Genomic DNA, 22,838 nt, shown 5'->3' on the forward strand with positions numbered 1-22,838 from the left:
CCACAGACTGAGATGGCAGAGGTGGTCTCTGGCACGGTTTTGGAGGACCATAGTCATGCAGAACTTGCCATTGGGGCCACTTGGGACTTAATGGCTTCCATGACAATCATTGGACTTACTCAAATGGGTGCACACTTGAATTCAAGACTGGGTTGCTGCAATGCACTTTCTCTGGTTCTTTTATTGAGAGATTCAGTACTTTTGTTTGTTTTTGAAATTCATTGTGTAGGCCTATTTCATAGAATCATAGAATGTTTGAGTTGGAAGTGATCCAAGGGTTATTTAGTCCAACCCCCTGCATTGCAGGAATGTCAGCTAAAGCATCCAGGGCAGATGGCCCTCCGACCTCTGCTTAAAAACCTCCAGGGAAGGAGAGCCCACAGCCTCCTGAGGGAGACTTTTCTACTGCCAAACAGCTCTTACTGTCAGAAAGTTTTTCCTTATGTCTAGTTGGAATCTTGTTTCCTGCAACTTGAAGCCATTGGTTCAAGTCCTGCCTTCCAGGAGAAAACAAGCTTGCTCAAAATTAATGAATTGTATAAATATGAAAAGCATATATTTTTTTTTGAAAAAGAAAGCGAGCTTGCTTCGTCCTCCATGTGACAGCCCTTCAGATATTTGAAGATGGCTATCCTATCTCCTCACAGTCTCCTCTCTCCCAGGCCAGCCATACATAGTTCCTTCAACTGTTCCTCATAAGGCATGGTTTCTAGACCCTTGATAGTTGACCCCCTCTTGCAATTGAGTAAGTTGATATGCTATCGCTCCTCCTTTGGAGGTAGGAAAATGGCATGTAGGGAAAGTTCTGCTCTCATCTCCAGCTTGTGGCCTTCCCTTTGTGTCAACTGGCTGGCCATTGTGAGAACAGGATGCTGGACTTTGTGGGCCTTTGGCCTGACCCAACCTTAGGGCTCTTCTGAGGTCAATCATGTTCTGCCAAATTCACCTTGATGATCAGTGGCACCCTATTGAGTAAACATGTTTTCTTCTGCTCTGCACCTGCTCCCATCAAGTTTCAGGGGAGATCTTTCTTCCCTTAACAATAATCAGAATCACAGTGATCTATTTTTATTCTTTCCTGAGTCCAAGTAGCCTTCACCCCACCTGTTGAATATTGCCTTTGGGTTCAATAAGGTAAATATCGTAATTAAGGGCAGCAGGAAGATTTTTATCCCACTGTGCCTAAAAGGCTGGGTGTATAAGATACAAATTGTGCCAAAAAATCCTGGAGGCGAAATGGGAAGGTACATCTGTGTGATGCTGCCTTCTAGATCAGAAATTTTGATTGATGTCCTCAGCCTTGCCTGGAACAGGGAGCAGAGATTGCACCCTCTCACCTTCTTGGTGCTAAATACATGCTCCACCTCTGAACCATCACCCTTCAGCGCTGAGACCGGACCTGGACACCTCCCTGCATTTGTCAATTCACCGCAATCTCTGATTTGCAATAATTTGGGGCTCATTGCAAACAGAAGCTAGTGTTTGATGGAACAGCTACAAGGAAAGCATAGTAGATAGACCCAGAATGATAATACTACTTGTGTTCCTGCCTCTTGCAACCAATGGGTTGCAGCTGAGGGCAAAATGCCCACTGAACACAATCAAGGAGCGAATGTTGGCTTCAAATTTTTACCAGCTAGCAGACCACCTCATTAGTGGAGTCACATCTCAAAGATTCTTTAATGAGCAACATCCATTCACCTTCTCCAGCACCCCTGTCAGCAGACTTAAGTCGTAAGTAATGATGCATAGATGTTGTTCTTCTTCCTATCTACTCTCCCTTTCCCATAATACAGTTGTTTTCTGATACCTTTGAAAAAATTCCTTTTGTTTCATTCCTTAATTTATTTAAAGAGTTCTATATGTCTGTTCAGTTGGGGAAAAGCCATTTTTCAAAGCATTTCATAATGTATTTTATGCAATTAGTAGTAGTAGTTTTGCCATGTACTGCTCTCCAAAGCATGACTTGTTTTCTAAAAGGCAGGAAGTCTTGTGAGATGTTTTTGAGTTACAGGTGTTTTTGTAGTAAATAAAATGGGAACACAATTCTTTTCCCATGCACAACAAAATCTATGCAACTGCAAATTGTAAATGTCAACTGTCATTTGCAATGCAGCCTGGGGGTCAATGTGGCTCAAGGGACTTTTGGTAGGTCACCAGAAATGAGGCTGATTTGTGTTCTGATCTTCCCTCCATACTCCCCCCTTGCAAAAATACTGTAGACACAGGTACAGTAGACCTCTGTCTCACTTTGCTCTACCTCTTGGTCTATTTTCCTAGTTGCTTTGATTAATACAAAAAAGAATGTGAGGCTGACTGTGTGACACACTTTTTTCACAGCTGGGTGGATAAGAAGAACTCACACGTTATTTCCTTCTCCCTTGCTGTTCGGGATATTAATCATAACCCCAGTCTCTTATGCAACATCACCCTGGGCTACAGCATCTATGATACCTTTTGTGAGGGAAGACTGACTTCTGACTCCATGACAGACCTGCTTGCTGGTGGGAAAATCAACATTCCAAACTACAGCTGTGGGAAGCAGAAAAGTCTGCTAGCTGTTCTTGAAAAGAGTGAATTTGACATCTCCACACACCTTGCAAGCATGTTGGGCATCTACAAGATCCCACAGGTAATCAATGGGTCCAAGTGAAACACTCCTGGCAATATTAGCCACTTAGTTGTTGTTGTTGTTGTTGTTGTTGTTGTTGTTGTTGGCATCTGTGTGTCTTGAAAGACAATGGAATGAGCCTCTGGGTGAAGTCAAACCACTGTTTTAGCAGCATCAAAGTCACCTCCACAGTCCACAAGCCTAGGCAGTGGGTACGAAGGTCCTGGCCTGCCCAGATGACAAGACCTCCCTCTCAGCCTCACTGCTGTGCTCCAAAGGAAAGCAGAGCAATACATTTGGCACAAGCTTGGCTGCAGGAGTTGCTGGAAGGAGGCAAACAAAGCACCACTCAGCTGACTTAGGATTTGTGCAGGGTTTACTCCTTAGACTTTTCTTCTTCTACATGTTGAAGGATATGAAGGGTGATGGAACTCCCTTGCAGTTGAGGACAGACAGGGCCCTTTCCAATGTCTTTCTAGGGCCTACTGAAAACTTTTCTTTTTTTTATTGCAGCAGGCATTTTAATTGAAGTTTGTTATATAGTTTTACCTTCTTCGTTGTTTTTTATTGAATCTTTTTTAACTGCATAGAGGATTTTGCTTTTTTTGTTTGTTTGTTTTAAAATATATTTTTATTACGTTTTACATAACAAATTTAAACAAATCATTCACCTCTTCATTTAGGATTCCCTGAATCCTTTGACTTCCCTCCACCTTTCCATTATCAATCTTTTTTTCCAACTGTTTATCTTATTTTCTTTAATTTGTCAAATGAATAATCGATTTTCCATGGCTTTTCGTACATTACAAGCATTACTCAAATCGTGCCAAAGTTTTTAGTTGTTTACAGTCTTCTCTTAAATTCATTATAATTTTTTCCTATACCTTCTTAGAATTCTTCTCTTCCTGATTTCTGATTTTCCCAGTCAATTTTGCCATCTCTGCAAAGTCCATCATCTTCACCAGCCATTTGTCTCTGGTTGGAACTTTTTCTTCTTTCAATATCTGGGCCAGTAGCATGCACGCTGCTGTCGGCGCATACATGAATAGTCGTTTCTGCTCCTTCAGAATCTCTGTACCTAGAATGCCTAACAAAAAAGCCTCTGTTTTTTTCACAAATATTGTTTTAAACATTTTTTTCCAACTCATTGTAAATCATTTCCCAGAATGTTTTTGTTATCTTGCACATCCACCACATATGGTAGAACATGACATCTTTTTCCTTACATTTCCAGCAAACATTGGGAGCAGTTCTCTATATTTTTGATAATTTTACAGGTGCTAAATACCACCAATATATCATTTTCATATAATTTTCCTTCAACGCACAGCACACTGTAAATTTTGTCTTCCCTCCATAGTTTTTCCCCAAGATGAAAATTGGATATTGTGCCCAATATCTTGTGCCTATCGTACCACTACTGATTTGACTTCATCTTTAGTATGCCACTCTAGCAACAATTTATACATTTTAGAAAGTAACTTCACATCATTTCCCAATAATTCTTTTTCAAACCTTGAAATTTCTGTACTAAATCCATTTTTCTTATCTATTTTTAACACATCATTTACTTGGTGATATTGCAGCTAGTAGGTAACTGTCTTGTATCTTCAAAACTTTTCTATTTCAGTTGGTGTTCTACTTCTATGAGCAACTCTATATACCATATTTTTGGCTCTATAGGACACACTTTATCCCCTCCAAAAATGAAGGGGAAATTTGTGTGCGTCCTATGGAGTGAATGCAGGCTTTCGCTGAAGCCTGGAGAGCAAGAGGCGTTGGTGCGCACTGACCCCTCTCACTCTCCAGGCTTCAGGCAGCTATCTGCAAGCCTTCGGAGCACTCCGACTGCCGCTGCGCTCCCCAGGCTTCAGGCAGCTATCCGCAAGGTCTAAGATATGGTTATTTTTCAAAGTTATCCACTCTCGCAGCCAGCAGAGACATGACGCCTCATAATATAATTTCAGATCCGGCAAAGAGAAGCCACCTCTTTCTTTGGTATCATTTCCATAGATTTTTTTCATGAAAGTCCAAGACACATTGTCAAAGGCCTTCTCTGAACCCACAAACATCAATGCAGCCTGCTTTTCATTCCTGATCTCCAGATATTCTATTATATTAATTATATTCCTTATATTGTCCATCTGTCGTCCAGGTAGAAAGCCTGCTTGATCATGATGAATTAGCTCTTTTAACACCAATTTCAAATGGTTTGCCATATTATGTTATACAGTGGTACCTCAGGGTACATACGCTTCATGTTACATATGCTTCAGCTTGCAGACTCCGCTAACCCAGAAATAGTACCTCGGCTTAAGAACTTTGCTTCAGGATGAGAACAGAAATTGTGCTCTGGTGGCACGGCAGCAGCAGGAGGCCCCATTAGCTAAAGTGGTGTTTCAGGTTAAGAACAGTTTCAGGTTAAGAACAGACCTCCGGAACGAATTAAGTACTTAACCCGAGGTACCGGGATTGCCTCTTTCCACCAATCTGGGATTTTCCCGGTGTTCAATATTTTATTCATTACAACCTTGAGCGGTTGTATCAGAAAGTGTCAGGGGACTGCCATCAGAAGAGGGGAAGGAGGCAGGGTGGCTGCTGGGATACAGAGAGTCTCCGAAACTCCTGAGGAGCAGCTCCTCTTCCAGTGGTGGGAAAAGCCACACCTCCAGTGAAGAAGAGAGGGAAGGGGCCAGCCAAGCGAGGAAAGGGCTCTAAATCTATAATCATATTTCACATAGAAGTATCCCATCTTAATCCTGAAACACAAACCATCAGTCTCTTTCCCTTTCCTCACCAGCTCAGTTATGGCTTTCTTCCTACGGATAAATTCCAGTCCCCTTTTGTCTACCAAATGGTCCCAAACCAAGAAACGCAGTACCAAGGGATGGTCCAACTCCTCCTGCATTTCAGGTGGACGTGGGTCGGCCTCTTTGCTCCAGACAATGAAAGTGGTGAGAGGTTCCTGAGTACCTTAACACATCTGATGAACAAAAGGGAAATTTGTGTTGCGTTCACACAAAGAGTACTACGAAAAACTTGGCTATGGATACCCCGTGAAGCACCTGCCATGTGGAGACAAGTCAATGTATTTGTTTACTTTGCAGACTCCCAAAGTGGACTTTACACAATCATAGAGGTACAGTCCTTACTTGAAAGGATACAGACTGAGGGGAAAGTCTGGATAACCACAGTTCTTCAGAACAAAATGTTGTTACGTGATATTGATTGCCTCCAGTATGCCCATGGCTCTTTGTCCTTTGTAATGAAAACCAAAAAAAGGATGAAGAAGGACTACTATGGGCCAATGTCCTTGACTAGTCAACGGTATTCGGAAGAAGCATTTGATTGTTCCTATTCAAAGCATCCCTTGTCTGTGAGGGGTATGACCAAATGCAGAGAGAAGGATAATGTGAAGATGCTGCCCCAGGAAGAGATTGAAAGAATCCTGTCCCAAGACAGCTATGTGAACTACTTGAGTATCCAAGCTGTGGCTCAGGCCTTAAATGCCGCACATTCATCCAGGTCAAAGAGGATGTTGATTGTGGGTGGAGGCAGCATGGAACTTCAAAAGCTACAGCCATGGCAGGTATATCGTTTTCCTTTTACAAACTGGAATTCATTGTCCCTGCTCTGGAATCATCATGATAGGATCATCTGAATCTGTCTTGCACTGTGTCAGAACACTGGTTAGTATTGTCTACATTGACTGACTTGCCGTTGACATTGTTTTCACCTGCAGACAGATATCCATCAGAGTTTCTCCCATCCAGGTTCCCAGGGGAAAGGAATTCTACATGAGTTACAAATGGAGCACAACAGAATTGGCCCATCACTGTACGGCAGGTCTAGCCCACAGATTCAGTGCTATATTCCTGCTGAGAGAAGTATTATCCAATAATTTGCAGGCAAAGACAGCAAAATACACAAAGAGATGTGGAGCTCACTGAACCAATGCTCTGATTCAACAGTTACCTACTTCTTAGCAGCCTCCTACACTGCAAAGTTTGGGAATCCACAAAGAATCTAGATCTAACATGAATATTGAGGAGGACTTTTTACAAAATGTAATAGACACACTAGGACTACACACTGCCATATTAGACTATCATTAGACAGCAATACACTTTTAAGCTTTTTGAGGTCCCAGGGGAGTCATGTTGCTCACTGGGACAACATAGGGCTTAAACTCAAGACCCTCAAATTAAGAGTCTCACGGAGTACCTACCCAGACCCTGATATCATAGTTTGAGACTCATTTTTGTGTGCTGCCTCCTCAAGAGCTCCAGAGGGTGGTAAGACAAGAGCCAGCCCTCTCTGCAGTGACTTCCTATTCGTGGAATGTTCTCTTCAGGGAAGTTCGGTTGGCACTTTCACTATACAGCTTACTGTGTAATAATTCGGATTTTGGCCATCCCAAAAATGATGAAGCAGATTGAGGCTGTCTAATAATCTAGTACAGTCAGATGATTCCAGGTGAGAGATACAGTGGTTCTTATTCAGAGAAGATTAGGATGCAGAGGGTCTTGAGTTTAAGCCATGTTGCATAATTCAGCCCTGCTTACTCGCTGCTGGATTTTCCTCTGTCATTCTAGCTTCATCGTTTCTTGAAAGAAGTCCATTCGTGGAATGTTCTCCTTATGGAAGTTTGGCTGGCACCTTCACCATACAGCTTTTGGTGCCATGCAAAACTATTCCTCCTCAACATGGCACTTATCTGATTAACATCCTATACCCCTTTTAAATGTGTTTGTGTAAGGGGTTGGGGGAATGTTGTTATTTGTGTGTGGGGTGTGTGTGTGTTTTATCGTGTATTTGTGATATTATATTCTTATATTCCCTATATATTCGTATATTATTTGATTCCCAGTGTGCCACTCAATATCCTTCTTTACACTGTTTCATCCTGCTGCAGAAAGATGACTTCATCCTTCATCGAACTTAGTGTTCTTCCTTTAATAAAGCCATGTTCATCATGTTTTACATATTTTCCCATCCCTGACCACTGGTCCTGTTAGTTAAGGATGATGGGAGTTGTAGCCCAAAACATCTGGAGGGCTGAGTTTGCCTATGCCTGTCTTAGAATCATAGAATTGTAGAGTTGGGAGGGCCATGAGGGTCACCTAGTCCAACCCCCTGCAATAAAGGAATATTTTGCCCAACATAGGGCTCAAATTCATGACCCTCAGACTAAGAGTCTTATGGTCTACTGACTGATCTACCCCTTCAAATCAACCATTCTAATACAGCCCTGCATACGCATTTCTGGATTTTCCTCTGTCATTCTAGTTTCATCGTTTCTTGAAAGAAGTCCAGTTCTACTCTAATACTTCAGCTGATGGACAGTACCTGGATGAGAATGGGGCACTGGCCATTGACTTCGATATCGTGAACTGGGTGCTGTTTCCTAATAACTCTCATGATAGAGTGAAAATTGGGAGAATAGAGGGACAAAAGTCCTCAAATCTGAAGTTCACCATCAACCCAGAAGCAATTGTATGGCCCAAGCTATTTAAGAAGGTAGGGGGAAATGGATCTGTCATTTTATTAACTATGACGTCTGCTATGCTCTAATAACATTTAGAATAGTACATACAAGGCTTTGACTGCAATCTTGTTGGCGGTTTTCTGAAGCTAGGTCGATTGAGTACAATGAAACCTTCTCTTGAGTAAACATGTGTAAAATTTCAAGGTAAATGGGAGACATTTCAAACACATTTCCCCAACACCCATGCACCTCAGCCAGCATTGTGGTAAGCTATGTGAGGGGCACCAGATTGGGTATGGCTGGCGTGTAGTAAGGTATTCCACATCTGTTTGGGCATAGAGACATGATACACAAGCAAACTGGGCACCAATTTCTGCACTAGGTGCAGACTTTGAAAGCAACACCAATGTCACTATTGGCAGATGTCATGGCAACTGTGATGGCCTGGGAATCTGATTCAGACCAGCTGCTGCCTCATTGGTCTTTCGACTGCGGCATAGACCTCCAGCCCAGGGTGCCCCTGCCTGTGAGTCGTCTGTACTCTCTTACGGAGCTGGAGCGCAAAGCTTTGCAGGACTTCCCTTGCAAGAACCTGGAGCGTGGGTTCATTCGGCCTTCCACCTCACCCACTGCCGCTCCAGTGCTCTTCGTTAAGAAGTAGTGTGGGGAGCTTCGTCTTTGCCATGATTACTGGGCCCTGAACAAGATTACTACCCCTTGCCCCTTATCTCGGAGTTGCTGGAGCGGGTGCAAGGGGCGCAGGCGTTCACCAAGCTAGACCTCCGGGGGGGGGGCTACAATTTGATTCGGATCCGAGACGGGGATGAGTGGAAGACCGCATTCGGGACCCGGTATGGGCAGTTCAAATACCTGGTAATGCCTTTCATATTGTGCAATGCGGACTTCCGGAGGCGGCGCGAAACGAGTAATGGCGGTCCTCTTTGCGCAGCGAAGAGGGGCTCCGCAGAAAAGGGTCGTTCGCTACGGCAAAGCGACGACCCATTAAGTTAAACCACGAGCAGAGTGAGCTCGTGGCCGTGGGATCCGGCGGGCACCCAGAGCGACCCCCAAAACGAAGAAGGGACCCCGTAAGGGGCTCCGGAAGCGCGGAGGGGAAGCGGTGCTGTGGATTCATCGCTCTTTCTGCGGGAGTGAAGCCGCGCGGCTGTTACGGATGAGCGCCGACCTTTCTTCCTTTACATTGGATTACAAATCAACTACTCGTGAGTAAGATTCACCTGAGATTGGATTACAAATTTATGAATTTGGCTGAAAGCGGGAGACGAGAAAAAGGAAGTCCGTCTCCCGGTGGTGCTTAGTGATCAAAGGCAAAGGAACTGACAAGCTGGAAGCAGTACAAAAGGGCTTTTAAATGAGAGACAGCATACGTCTGGAGAAGTCGGAAACTGAAGAGAAAGGCAAGTTACCTTTATTTTATTTTATTTTTTGCTATTGTGTTTGTTTTGTTTGGGGATCTCCTCCTCCGCTGGACCTTTAAAATCTTTAAAGACTTGAAAACCCCCAGTCCCGGACTTGCAGCGGGGCAAAAGGCTGTTTTGCGGATACACTTACAAAGTTGAAACGGACACTTAGTGGCATTACTGGTGGATACAATTAAACAACTGCATTTTGCACCTTTTAAGAAACTATTGTGGCAACATAGAGAGGGCTCTGCCAGAGGGAAAAGGTCTTCTCTAAAGACTATGGTTAATTTACTTAATTGCAGGAACTTTAATGGCGACTGAAACTTTGTTTCTTCTTTCCTGAACTGAACAATACTCCCTCTAGTGGAGTTTGGGATTTACAATTTCCTGAGAACCAACTTTGTTTTGTCTCTCTGTGGTTTGGATATTTGCTCTGAGGTCAGTCCTTCCCATGGAACTTTTGATAATTTGACCTTGAATCCAAAGACAGGTGTGGAATGAGCGACCGAGTAAAAACAAGAGCTGCGTCGAAAGCAGGGAAAGGCAAATTGGTACAAACAACTTTGGCTTCCCAGGCTCGTAGATCTTCAGTCCCTGCTGTTCTACAGGCTGTACCATCACCAACAACCCCAGCTGAAGAAGCTGAACAGTTAACAAGTGAAGATATGGCAGCTGGGGGAACTAACACTCTCTTAGAGGAAATGTTACAACAATTTGCAATTTTGAATAAAAAAGTGGACGATCAAACTGCAAAAATTGACTTAGCCACATCTTCAATCACCAAACTTTCCGAACAGGTGGCTAAGCATTCACAAGATATTGGAAATCTAAAGGACGCTGCATCTGAAAATCGAAAATTGGCCGAGGCTGCGAATGAAAAAGCAGAAGCAGCAACTAAAGAAGTGGAGGAACTGAAAGGAGAGGTAAGGCCGCTTCATAAACATATTACTGACCAGCAGGCCTACCTGTCTTTGGTGGAATTGCGAAACAGGGAAAATAATTTGAGATTACGCTCTATCCCAGAGATTGAGAAAGAGGACTTGATTGGCTTTTTAACAGCAGAATTCTCTAAATTCTGGGGTATAAACGAAGATACAGATTTCAAAATAACAACTGCATTCAGATTGGGAAGGGTTGCTGGGAAGGACAGGCCTAGAGACTGTCTGATTATTTTAAGGACTAAGCAGGAGAGAGACAAGCTACTTGACCTACATTTTAACAAAGCACTTGAGATCCAGGACAGAAGAGTACAAATCTACAAGGATATTCCTAAACAATTACTGGATCTCAGATCTAACTACACTGACCTAGTTGGACTTTTGAGAGGTAACGGAATACCATACAGGTGGGAGTTTCCACAAGGCCTTTCATTCAAATACAAAGGAAAGAAGATAAAAATCAAAACAAAAGAGGACAGCCAGAAGTTCCTACACGACAACGGAGAAGACTTGCAGAAAGGAGTGGCAGCTATTTGGCCACCACCAGAGTCTGGAAAAGAGCTACCATCCTCGGATTTGGACAAAAAAGAAGACGCCCAATAAGAGCAACAACAGGTTGATACAGGATGTCTCTGCAGCTGTATAGTTGGAACATTAATGGCGCGAATTCCCCGGAAAAACGCAAAAGGATTTTCCATATTTTAAAGAAAGAAAATTTGGACATAATTTGTTTGCAAGAAACCCATGTGACCAGGATACACAGGAAGGTGTTAATAAATAAAAGATTAGGCCAAGAATTCATCTCATCAGATAGAGTTAAGAAGAGAGGCGTGGTGATCTACGCCAAGGAGAATTTATCACCAAAATTTTTGTTCAAAGACGAACAAGGAAGAATCCTGGCTATTGAAATATCGACTCAAGGAGAGAAAGTTTTGATATTAGGAATTTATGCACCAAATGAGGGGAAATCAGAATTTTATAAGAAGCTGCATGAGACACTACTGGACTACCTGGACTATTCCAACATCATTATGATGGGAGATATGAATGGGGTTGTCTCCACTTTTATGGATAAGTCACAGAATCAGAATCTGACCAAAGATGGAAGACTACCAAAAACTTTCTTTGAACTAACTGACAATATGGATTTAATTGATTTATGGAGGACGAGAAACCCCTTAGGTAAAGAAGGAACTTTCTTTTCTGAGGCCCACCTGTCATGGACAAGAATCGACCAAATCTGGGCAACTAGAGGGCTGGCACCTAAGACTACAAAAATAGAAATCTGCCCAAAGACTTGCTCCGACCATAACGCTTTGAAAATGGAAATGAGATTTATTACTGCCGACTCCTTCAGATGGAAAATGAATGACAACCTGTTAAGAGATCAAGAGATTGTAAAGAAGGCCCAAAAAGCCTTAAAGGACTATTTTGAAATCAACTTGAATACCTCGGTGGAAAAGAGAATAATCTGGGACGCAAGCAAAGCTGTCATGAGAGGGTTCCTGATACAACAGAATACGATCAAGAAAAAACTTTGGAATGGTAAAAAGGATAAGATATTGGAGAAGATAAGAGATGGAGAGAAAAAATTAAGATTGAATCCAAAATCAAAAGAGACTTTAAGAGATATCAAATTTCACCAGTCACAATATGCGAAATTGATTAACCAAGAAGTGGAATGGAAAATCAAACAAATGAAACAAAGATCTTTTGAATCTGCGAATAAATGTGGGAAACTGCTAGCTTGGCAGTTGAAAAAGAGACAAAAATTAAATTATGTCACCAACTTAGAAGTTGAAGGGAAAAACATTCAGAAACCGGGAGAAATTAGAAAGTGTTTCCAGAAATATTTTAAAAAATTGTATACACAAGAATCCGAGGAAGCAACTGAGATAGAACAATTTTTGAAAGACAACGGCCTACCAAAACTATCTCAAGAGAAGAGATCAACCTTGAACTGTAAAATAACACAACAGGAAATCGAGGATGCCATTCAGAATATGCAACTAGGCAAATCTCCAGGCCCTGATGGACTCACCTCCAAGTACTACAGGATGTTAAAAGACTATTTGATACAACCATTAATGGAGGTTTGCAACCAGATTATGGGGGGAGGGAGGGCACCAGATACGTGGAAAGAAGCATTCATCACACTGATACCTAAAGTGGAAGCTGAAAAGACTCAACTTAAGAACTACCGCCCCATCTCACTCCTAAACGTGGATTACAAAATATTTGCGGATGTTTTGGCTAACAGATTTAAAAAAGTATTAAATGAAGTAATCCATAAGGACCAAGCAGGCTTTCTCCCAGGTAGACATTTATTTGATAACACCAGGAATATTATCGATATTCTGGAACTTTTACAAACAAATATTAACACCAAAGCAGTGTTAATTTTTATTGATGCGGAGAAGGCCTTTGACAACATTTCTTGGAAATTTATGAAGAAAAACTTGGAAGGGATGGGAGTGGGAAGGGGGTTTGAGAATGGAATAGAGGCAATCTATTCAGAACAAAAAGCTAAGTTGATAGTGAACAATGTGGTGACAGAAGAACTTCATATTGAAAAAGGAACACGCCAGGGGTGCCCCCTATCCCCTTTATTGTTTATTTCAGTCCTGGAGGTTTTGCTGAATATGATAAGGGAGGATCGGCAGGTACAAGGAATACAGGTCGGAGCGAAACAATATAAACTGAAAGCATTTGCAGATGACTTGGTTTTAACATTACAGGAGCCAGAACCTAGTACAAAAAGAGTTTTGGAATTGATTCAGAAATTTGGTCGGGTGGCGGGTTTTAAGCTGAACAAACAAAAAACTAAGATGTTAGGGAAAAATTTGACAGTTACTGAAACAGAGGGGTTTCAGAAGGAAACAGAACTAAACATTGTTTAAAAAGTGAAATACCTGGGGGTCAATCTGTCTTCTAAGAATTTGAACCTATTTAAAGATAACTATGAAAAATGTTGGACAGAAGTTAAAAAAGATCTAGAAATTTGGTCAAGATTGAAATTATCCTTGTTAGGCCGAATTGCAGCTATAAAAATGAACGTTTTGCCAAAGATGTTGTTTTTGTTTCAAGCCTTGCAGATTGTGGACAGAGTGGAATGTTTTGGAAAGTGGCAGAGGGATATTTCTAGGTTTGTCTGGCAGGGCAAAAAGCCCCGAATAAAGTTTAAAATATTAACCGATGCAAAGGAGAGAGGGGGGTTTGCCCTGCCGGACTTAAGGTTATATTATGAAGCTGCGGCCTTCTGCTGGATGAAAGATTGGATTTTATTGGAAAACACTGATGTCCTAGATCTGGAAGGCTTCAATAATTCGTTAGGTTGGCATGCGTATTTGTGGTATGACAAGGGGAAAACACATGGAATGTTTAAAAACCATATTGTTAGAAAAGCAATATATATGGTCTGGAAAAAATACAAAGACTTATTGGAAAGTAAAACACCGAGGTGGATTTCACCAATAGAGGCCAAAGCCCGGAAAACACCCAATATGGAGGCACACTGGCCGAAATATTGGGAAATAATAGAAAACATTGGAGGTAATTGGAGGTTGCAGAGCTTTGAAAAATTAAAGGATAAGGTGCAAAATTGGCTACACTATGCCCAAATTAATGAGGTTTTTAAGCTAGATAAAAAAACAGGATTCCAGGTGGAAAAATCGAAACTTGAGACAGAGTTGTTAGAACCAAAGACCAAAGTATTATCGAGAATGTACAACTTGCTGCTTAAATGGAATACTCAGGATGAGACAGTTAAATCAGCCATGATAAAATGGGCTCAAGACATTGGTCACAATATTATGTCTGAGGACTGGGAAAGGTTATGGAACACCGGTATGAAGTTTACGGCATGTAATGCCTTGAAAGAAAACATTATGAAAATGGTATACAGGTGGTACATGACCCCAGTCAAGCTTGCTAAGATATACCATTTGTCTGATAATAAATGTTGGAAATGTAAGGAGGCTGAAGGGACATTCTTTCACCTCTGGTGGACTTGTCCAAGATTGAAGGCCTTCTGGGAAATGATCTATAACGAGTTAAAAAAGGTGTTTAAGTACACCTTCCCCAAGAAACCAGAGGCCTTCCTTCTGGGCATTGTCGGCCAGAAGGTGTTAAAAAAGGATAGAACTTTCTTTATGTATGCTACAACAGCAGCAAGAATCCTTATCGCTAAGCACTGGAAGACACAAGATTTGCCCACACTGGAGGATTGGCAGACGCAATTGATGAACTACATGGAACTAGCCGAGATGACTGCAAGGATCCGAGACTTGGGAGAAGAGGCAATGGAGGAGGACTGGAAAAAATTCAAAGACTATCTGCAAAAGTATTATAAGTTGTATGAATCATAAGATGCAGTATGATTTGGAACGTTAGCCCCAGCAACGAAATTTAATTATTTATGAAATTGATAACATTCATGAAAGAATCAAAGTTTAAATGGGTAAAAATGACATTATGTTATATTTCTAGAGTAAATGGAGAATAAGAGATTTAAACTTAAACTGCAACTGAAAATATAAAGAAACACACGAAATAAGGGTATAATTTGCTGATAACTTTATTATCAAGAATGCATTATGTGGGAGATGTGGGGAAGTCCAATGGAAATTTGAAATAAGTTGTTGAAATGGTTGTGATTTTCTGTTTTCCTTTTCTTTTTTTCTTTCTATTCTGTCTATTCTTTTGTTCTTTCTGTAATTTGGAAAAAATGCAATAAAAATTATTATTATAAAAAAAAAAACATATTGTGCAATGCGCCCGCCGTGTTCCAACGGTACATCAACCACGTGTTCCAGGACTTGCTAGACAAGTTTGTGGTGGTGTACCTAGATGACATTCTGATTTTCTCCCATGACCCAGCTCGCCACGAGGAGCATGTCCGGACCGTGCTGCAGTGCTTGCGGGAGCACCACATGTATGCTAAGCTCAGCAAGTGCGAGCTCCATCGGTAGACTTCCTTGGTCACCGACTCTCTCCAGATGGGGTGCAGATGGATCCTGGGAAGGTGGTTGGGGTTCAGGAATGGGTGGCACCCCAGAACCGCAAGAACCTACAGCGGTTCCTGGCGTTCGCCAACTATTACCGGACCTTCATTGCAGGCTATGCTCATCGCACCACCCCGTTGACCCGACTGCTGCGCTCCAAGGTGCCATTTTCCTGTGACAATGAGGCAGAGGAGGCGTTTCAGGGATTGAAAGCCTGTTTCCAGAGGGCGCCGATTCTGCAGCATCCCCATCCCTCTCGACCCTTCGTGGTGGAGACTGATGCCTCCAGCACAGCTCTCAGCGCCGTCTTGTCCCAGCAGCACGGACCAGATGCGCCACTGTTACCTTGCGCCTACTATTCCTGCCAGCTCCTTCCAGCGGAGCATAACTATGCCATGTGGGAGCGGGAACTACTGGCCATGAAGGTGGCCTTTGAGGTCTGGCGCCATCATGTTGAGGGGGCACGACACCCAGTGGAAGTGAGAACCGACCACTGGAACCTGGAGTACCTCCAAACCACCCGCAAGTTGAATCAAAAGCAGATCCGGTGGGCGCTGTTCCTCTCTCGGTTCCAGTTCCGGATCCTCTACATCCCTAGCTCCCAAAAGCAGAAGGCGGATGCCCTGTCCCGGAAACCCGAAGATGTCACAGACACGGTACAGCAAGCAGTGCCAACCACGATTCTACCACCGGCCGAGTTCCTGGCCACTCGGGAGGCTGAGCCACTGTGGGCTCGGGTGCGGGAACAGCAACGGGTTGACGCTTGGGCTCGAGAACGACTCCGGGAACTGGCCGAAGGGTCGTCTATCAGTATCCGGGGCTGGTCGTGCACCAGGGCCTACTGCTACACCACGGTCGCCTGGACATCCCACCAGGACCACTGTGGGCTGAGGTTCTCCAGATGACTCATTACGCCCTAGCAGCGGGGCACTTCGGGCAGTATCGGACCACCCATCTGGTAAGCCGGGAGTTTTGGTGGCCCCGCCTGAAGGCTGACGTAGGCCAGGGGAGGCGACTCGCCTGTGGGCTGGGACCGCCCCAGGCCTCAGAGGAGATAAAGGCCAGTCAGCCCAGTCCCAGGTTGCAGGAGCAACATCGTTGGAAACCTGTTCCTGCCAGCACCCTGACCTGCTCTTCTGGAGTTCCTGACCAGGCCAGGCTCCTTGCCTTGGACCCCGCTTTGCCCTTGACGGACAGCCTCCAGACCCTTGACCTAGGACCAGACTCATACCACGCCGCACGGTAACCCCCCCGGGACCAGCACAGCAACAGATGACTTGTTTTATTGCTGATGTTCGTATGATGGTTTATGCCATGCTCCTGTTTGTTGTTAACTGTAATCTTAGTATTGCAGTTTGCAATACTATTGTAGCATAGAAATGTGAGATATCAATGTTAAGGGGGGGGATGGGGGAGCAGAAACATCCAAAAAAATATCTTCCATGCAACTCTGCAAAATATAAAGAGAAATGTAACTGTCCCAAAATAGGGCCTGGGGTCAACTTAGGTCTGTGTCCAAAGGCATAAATACACCTATCACTTTCTCCTTCGTACTCAATTTTCTCTTCATGCCTAGATGGTGCCTCGTTCAAGATGCACAGAAAGCTGTCTCCCTGGATATTCCAGAAAAGTTCAGGAAGGGAAGCCGTCCTGCTGCTATGATTGCGCTCCCTGCTCAGAAGGGACAATCTCCACTCAGGAAGGTAGGGGAGGATCTCAGAGGAAAGGGCCTTTGATGAGAAGATGGGGCAAATATTTGAGCCATTCCAAATAAGATGTTAATAACCATAATTAATGAGCAGTTTATATTTTATAGTCTCGCTGCATTATTTGTTCTCTAATACAAATGGACCTTCTAGTTTGTGGGGAGGGAGGGCCCCCACACTCATTTATGACATCCTTGCTGGCTGTTACCTCCCATCTGTTTCTCTTTCCATTATCTCATAGCTAGGTACCTCTGGCCTAATCTGCTCGGTGTCTGTGTCTCTCCCTCTTCAGAGAGGAGCTGATCTGCCTGAGAACGCATTCCCCAATCCTCTGATTCAGACCATTCCCTGACAGGCACCTCTTTTTGTAGAAAATAGCACTGAAAATGTCACCCCATTGTTCACCTTTTGCCAGCCTGTAATGGTCAGGGGTCCCTTTACCTTTTTAATGTCCCCACAGCACCAGGAAACCTAATTTGCCCATCTGCTGAGACTTGTAGAATTTTTCAGGTTTTAATTATGGTAGCTCCTCTACAGAATTTTGTCTTATGGTTTTGACTTCTACCACATCACCTGTACAGTTTTACTGATGGATAGGTGAAACATCTTCCAAATCTATCCATAAGAAAAACCGAGGATATAAGGAAGGCCTTGCTGCATAGAAAAAACAGCCCTCCCACCCCCATGTGATCTCCAGCAACTAGTATTCAAAGGACACCTCCAATGTTGCAGGGAGTACATGTCAGTGAATCAGGTACTGGGGACTTTCATGTTGAGTGAGGGGAAAGTGGGCAAGAGAGCCAGGGTGTATTGGGTTGACCAAACCTGTGGCCTCTGGAGGGTTGTTGTCCTGCCATGGAGTCAGTTAGCACTAGGGCCAGAGAGACCACCTGACAATTTCTGAGAGGTCCCAGCAGTTCAGGAATGGAGGCAGTGCCACACAATAATACTCCTCCGAGTTTCTTGGAGGAATCATATAATTCTAAAGCAATACGTGATTTTAGAAACAACAACAACAACAACAACAACAACAACAACATTTATTATTTCTACCCCGCTTATAAGAGAAGGTTAAATATACATTAAAACATCAGTCGTTAAAAACTTCCCTAAAGAGGGAATAATTGTAGCTTCAATATATTATAAAATAAGTTGGGTCTTAACACATCTGCTTCTCAATATTTTTTTTTTAAATGCTTTTTATTGAATTTTTCCACAAACAAAATAAAACAATATTTACAGTCATTCTTAGTGTCATCTTATTTACATTGTGTAGAATCACGCCTCGACTTCCTTCCTTCCCAGTTACGGTTTTCTTAATATAAATCTTCTCTTACAGTTTCTTCTTCATTTCTATACACGTCACAAGAATTATATTAACCTTGCTGTAGTTTTTAAACTTCTACAATTAATTCCTATATATGTTACAAATTTACCCCATTCTTCTACAAACTTTGCCCCTTTTTGGTGTCGGATTTTATACGTCATTTTCGCTAATTCTGTGTATTCAAAAAATTTAGCCTGCCATTTCATAACCGTTGGGATCTCTGGTGACTTCCATTTTTGGGCTACAAAGATCCTAGCTGCTACCATGGCGTATTGAAATAATTTATGATCCTCCTTTTTCACTTCCTCTCCTATTATCCCTAGTAAAAAAGCCTCCGGTTTTTTTGGGGAATGTGTACCTAAAAAGTTTCTTGAGTTCATTATATATTAAGTCCCAGAATTTTTTCATCTTTTCACATTCTCACCACATGTGGTAGAGATCCCCATCCTTAAGTTTACATTTCCAACAGGCTTTGTTACCCAGTTTGTACATTTTCGCCAATTTGACCGGGATAATATACCACCGGTACATCATTTTTTCTAAGTTTTCCCTTAAGGTGGAACACGCAGTAAATTTCATTCCTTCGTTCCATAGTTTTACCCATTTATCATATTCTATGTTGTAACCAAAATCAAAATTTCTTTATTTCCTTCGGGTCTTCTATTTGGTATTCTCCTACTTTTATTTTATTTATCACATTCTGTTTTTGTCTTTTTCTTAATTGCCATGCGAGAAGTTTCCCTGTTTTAATAGCCGATTCAAAGAATTTCTGTCTCATTAATTTGATTTACCATTCAACTTCTTGGTTTACCAATATCGAAAACTGAGTTTGTAACATTTTAATTACTTGCTTGATCTGTTCATCTTTGGGTTTTATCGTTAATTTCTTTTCACACTCTTCCAATTGGCCAAAAATTTATTCTTTTTTCTTTTCTCTCAACTTTCTCCTATAATTATTTTGCTGAATCAGGAAACCTCTCATGACGGCTTTACTCACATCCCAAACAATGTCCAGACTTGTTTCTTTATTTAAATTCCATTTAAAATATTCTTTCAAAGTCTCCTTAGCTTTTTCAATCACTCTAAATTCTCAAAAAGGTTTTCATTCATCCTCCATCTGAATGAATTTTGTTCATTACTTTTAACCTCTAAAATTATACGGTTATGATCTGATAATGTTCGAGGCAATATTTCACATTTCGATGTTCTTGGAATTAAATCCCTTGAAACCCATATTAGAACTATCCTTCCCCAACTTTGGTGTGGCTCAGAAAAAAAGTAAAATTGCTTTGTGGTTGGATGTTTGAGTCTCCAAACATCTATTAAATCAAAATTTTCAACAAGATCGAAGAATGTCCTTGGTAATTTACCTTGTTTAACTTTTTTCTTTTTTGTTAGTCTGTCCATTTCTGGCATCACCACACCATTGCAATCTCCTATTAATATTATGCTTCTCAATATTCAAACATAACAAGAAGCTGCCATTATACTGAGTCAACATATTGATCCATTTAACCCAAGGTTGTATAATCCAGCGATCCAGAATTTTTTCTGGCCTTTGCACTAGATGTAAATTTTCTAGGTGAAAAATAGCAGTTGGGTGCTGCTGCCAAGCTGTCAATCACCAGATGCAATAGTGATGTCAGCTGATTTCATGCTTTAAAGCCTTGATTGTCAGCACTTCAAAGTACAGTGTGGGTCTTTTTGAAAATCCTGTACGAGCAGCTCAACAGCATGCACACCATTGCAGTTTTGTGACTGATGTTAGGATACCAAAGTGTGTTTTTCTCTATGCAGATGCTAATGAATGCACCAGATGTCCAGAAGATCAGCATCCAAATGAGGATAGACATCAATGTGTCCCCAAAATATTTACCTTCCTGTCCTATGAAGAAAGTTTGGGGAGCCTCCTGGCTTCCCTTGCTCTCTCCTTATCCTTAACCACAAGCTTTGTGTTAGGAATCTTCATTAAATACAAGGAAACACCAATAGTCAAGGCCAACAACAGGGACCTCTCCTACATCCTCCTCATGTCTCTACTGCTCTCCTTTTTGTCCTCCTTCCTCTTCATTGGGAGGCCAAGGAAAGTGACCTGCCTTCTCCGACAAACAGCCTTCTGCATCATCTTCTCAGTTGCTATCTCTTCTGTCTTGGCAAAAACCATCACTGTGGTGCTGGCCTTCCTGGCCACTAAACCAGGGAACAGGGTGAGGAGATGGCTGGGGAAGAGTTTGGCCCACTCCATTGTCATTTCCTGCTCCAGCGTGCAAGTTCTCATCTGCAGCACCTGGCTGGGGATCTCTCCTCCATTCCCAGACTTTGACCTCAGCTCCCAGCTTGGAGAGATCATTCTCCAATGCAACGAAGGCTCTGTTGCCATGTTTTATGGTTCTCTTGGCTACATGGGCTTCCTGGCTGCCATCTGCTTCACGGTGGCTTTCCTAGCCAGGAATCTGCCTGGGGCCTTCAATGAAGCCAAGCTGATCACCTTCAGCATGCTGGTCTTCTGCAGTGTTTGGGTGTCCTTTGTGCCCACCTACCTGAGCACCAAGGGGAAATTCATGCTATCCGTTCAGATCTTCTCCATCTTGGCCTCCAGTGCTGGGCTCCTGGGCTGCATCTTCATTCCCAAATGCTACATTATTTTGCTGAGACCTGATCTGAACACAAAGGAGCACCTGACAACAAAAAACTAAACATGACATTTGATCCTTAGCTCCACGGATATCATAAAATTGTACAGTTGGAAGTCCCAGCCACAATCTCAACTGGAGTTAAACTGATCATGATCCATAGCAGGATTTCATAAGCTGCTTAAGAAGTTGCAAACTGAATTACTAAAGTGCAAAATGAAATTAGCTAAATTATAAAGAAATGACATTAAACTAGCCACATAAGAGATATCAGTAAAAGGTCTTTTGGGAATATAAGAATAAGAATAATTTATTATTTATTTCTCCAGCCACTCTGGGCAGATTACAGCACATAACAAAACGTTATAAAACACCAACCATTAAAAAATTCCTGATACAGGCTTGACTTCAGGTGTATTCCACGCAGCGTTTTCAGCGAAACACTAAGAGTTCCAGGTTTTTCAGTGCAGTCCTTTTTTAATGTGAGCTATATACAGGCATTTACAAAAGAAACAATCCATACAGAGTACTTACAAACGAATACTCTCCACCACAGCACCACCACACTACAGCACAACCACCACAACCCCTGTTAAACAGGCTTTCCTTTTTAAAACAGGTGATAGCCAATTACACTAATCACACTCCTGCTGAGTCACTCTGACCCAGCAGAGTATTGCATCATCCTGTTGAAGCCTGCAGACTTATCCAGTATCCTGCGAATCCCAACAGTGTCTTCTATAATTTATGTTGTTCTTTATTTCCTTGACATTTGAGGGGACATGTTCAAAAGGGCGGGTGCCGCTACCGAGAAGGCCCTCTACATTGTCCCCTGTAATTTGCTTCTCATAGTGAGGGAATTGGCAAAAGGCCCTCGAAGGGGGACCTCAGTGTCCAGGCAGAACGACTGGGGTGGAGGCATTCCTTCTGGTATACAGGGCCGAGGCAGTTTAGGGCTTTAAAGGTCAGCACCAACACTGAATTGTGCTCAGAAACGTGCTGGGAGCCAGTGAAGAACCTTTAGGACCAGCATTATACAAAAAGTTTATGAGAAGAGAGATGTTTTTGGCAGATGATTCTTGATGAGGATCAAAAATGGAAGACTAGGAGAAAACTTAGAATATGGAAGGACATGACTGAAGTTTTGGTTTTGGACAGGACATGGACATGGACATTGATTTTAGATGGTCAGAAAAGAGATGAGTAGTCTCAGGAAAATTAAAATTGCCAGACCTGGACATAAAGAGAACTTGGCTAAAGTTTTGTGCCATCTACAGAATATCAGGATGCATGTGATAATGGCCTCATGTAGGAATTTTCTCATTTCTTTGCCAGCAAATTCAAAGTGTAGAACCAAGTGCTTTTAAGTCAAGTGATTGTCTGCTCTTCAGAAATAGCTGCACCTGGGCAGAATCCGTCTCTCTGGAAATACCTTTGCTGCTTTGCATGTGTCAATTTATATTAATCTGTCATGCTGTTTCCTTCCGATTTCGTCCCTGTATTACAGACTCTAATTCTTGAAGTAAAATCTCCTTTTATGACATTATTTCTGGTGTCTCCCTGTATGTTCTTAATAACTGACAAGGCATTCACCAGTCCAGCATCTGTACGATTGTGCCTGCAGTCAGACATCTCAGTTTGATTAATCTCACACCAACAGAGGGATGACCCTGCACAACAAACAACAAAAAGTCCTTCTCCACCGTAC

At 42.4% G+C, this 22,838-nt stretch overlaps 1 protein-coding gene across 1 annotated transcript; it reads left to right on the forward strand.

The window, feature by feature from the left end:
• Positions 1–1,236: 1,236 nt before the first annotated feature.
• LOC309527573 (vomeronasal type-2 receptor 26-like) lies at positions 1,237–21,205 on the forward strand (the record flags this gene model as incomplete). Its single annotated transcript, XM_082214398.1, has 6 exons — positions 1,237–1,244; positions 2,341–2,632; positions 5,412–6,200; positions 7,901–8,131; positions 17,041–17,167; positions 20,295–21,205. The coding sequence occupies 6 exons, from the start codon at positions 1,237–1,239 to the stop codon at positions 21,191–21,193; spliced, it is 2,346 nt and encodes a 781-aa protein (XP_082070524.1). The 3' UTR covers positions 21,194–21,205.
• Positions 21,206–22,838: the final 1,633 nt, after the last annotated feature.

The sequence above is a fragment of the Podarcis vaucheri genome (genome assembly GCF_965113315.1).
Source record: "Podarcis vaucheri genome assembly, chromosome: 2".
NCBI lineage: Eukaryota > Metazoa > Chordata > Lepidosauria > Squamata > Lacertidae > Podarcis > Podarcis vaucheri.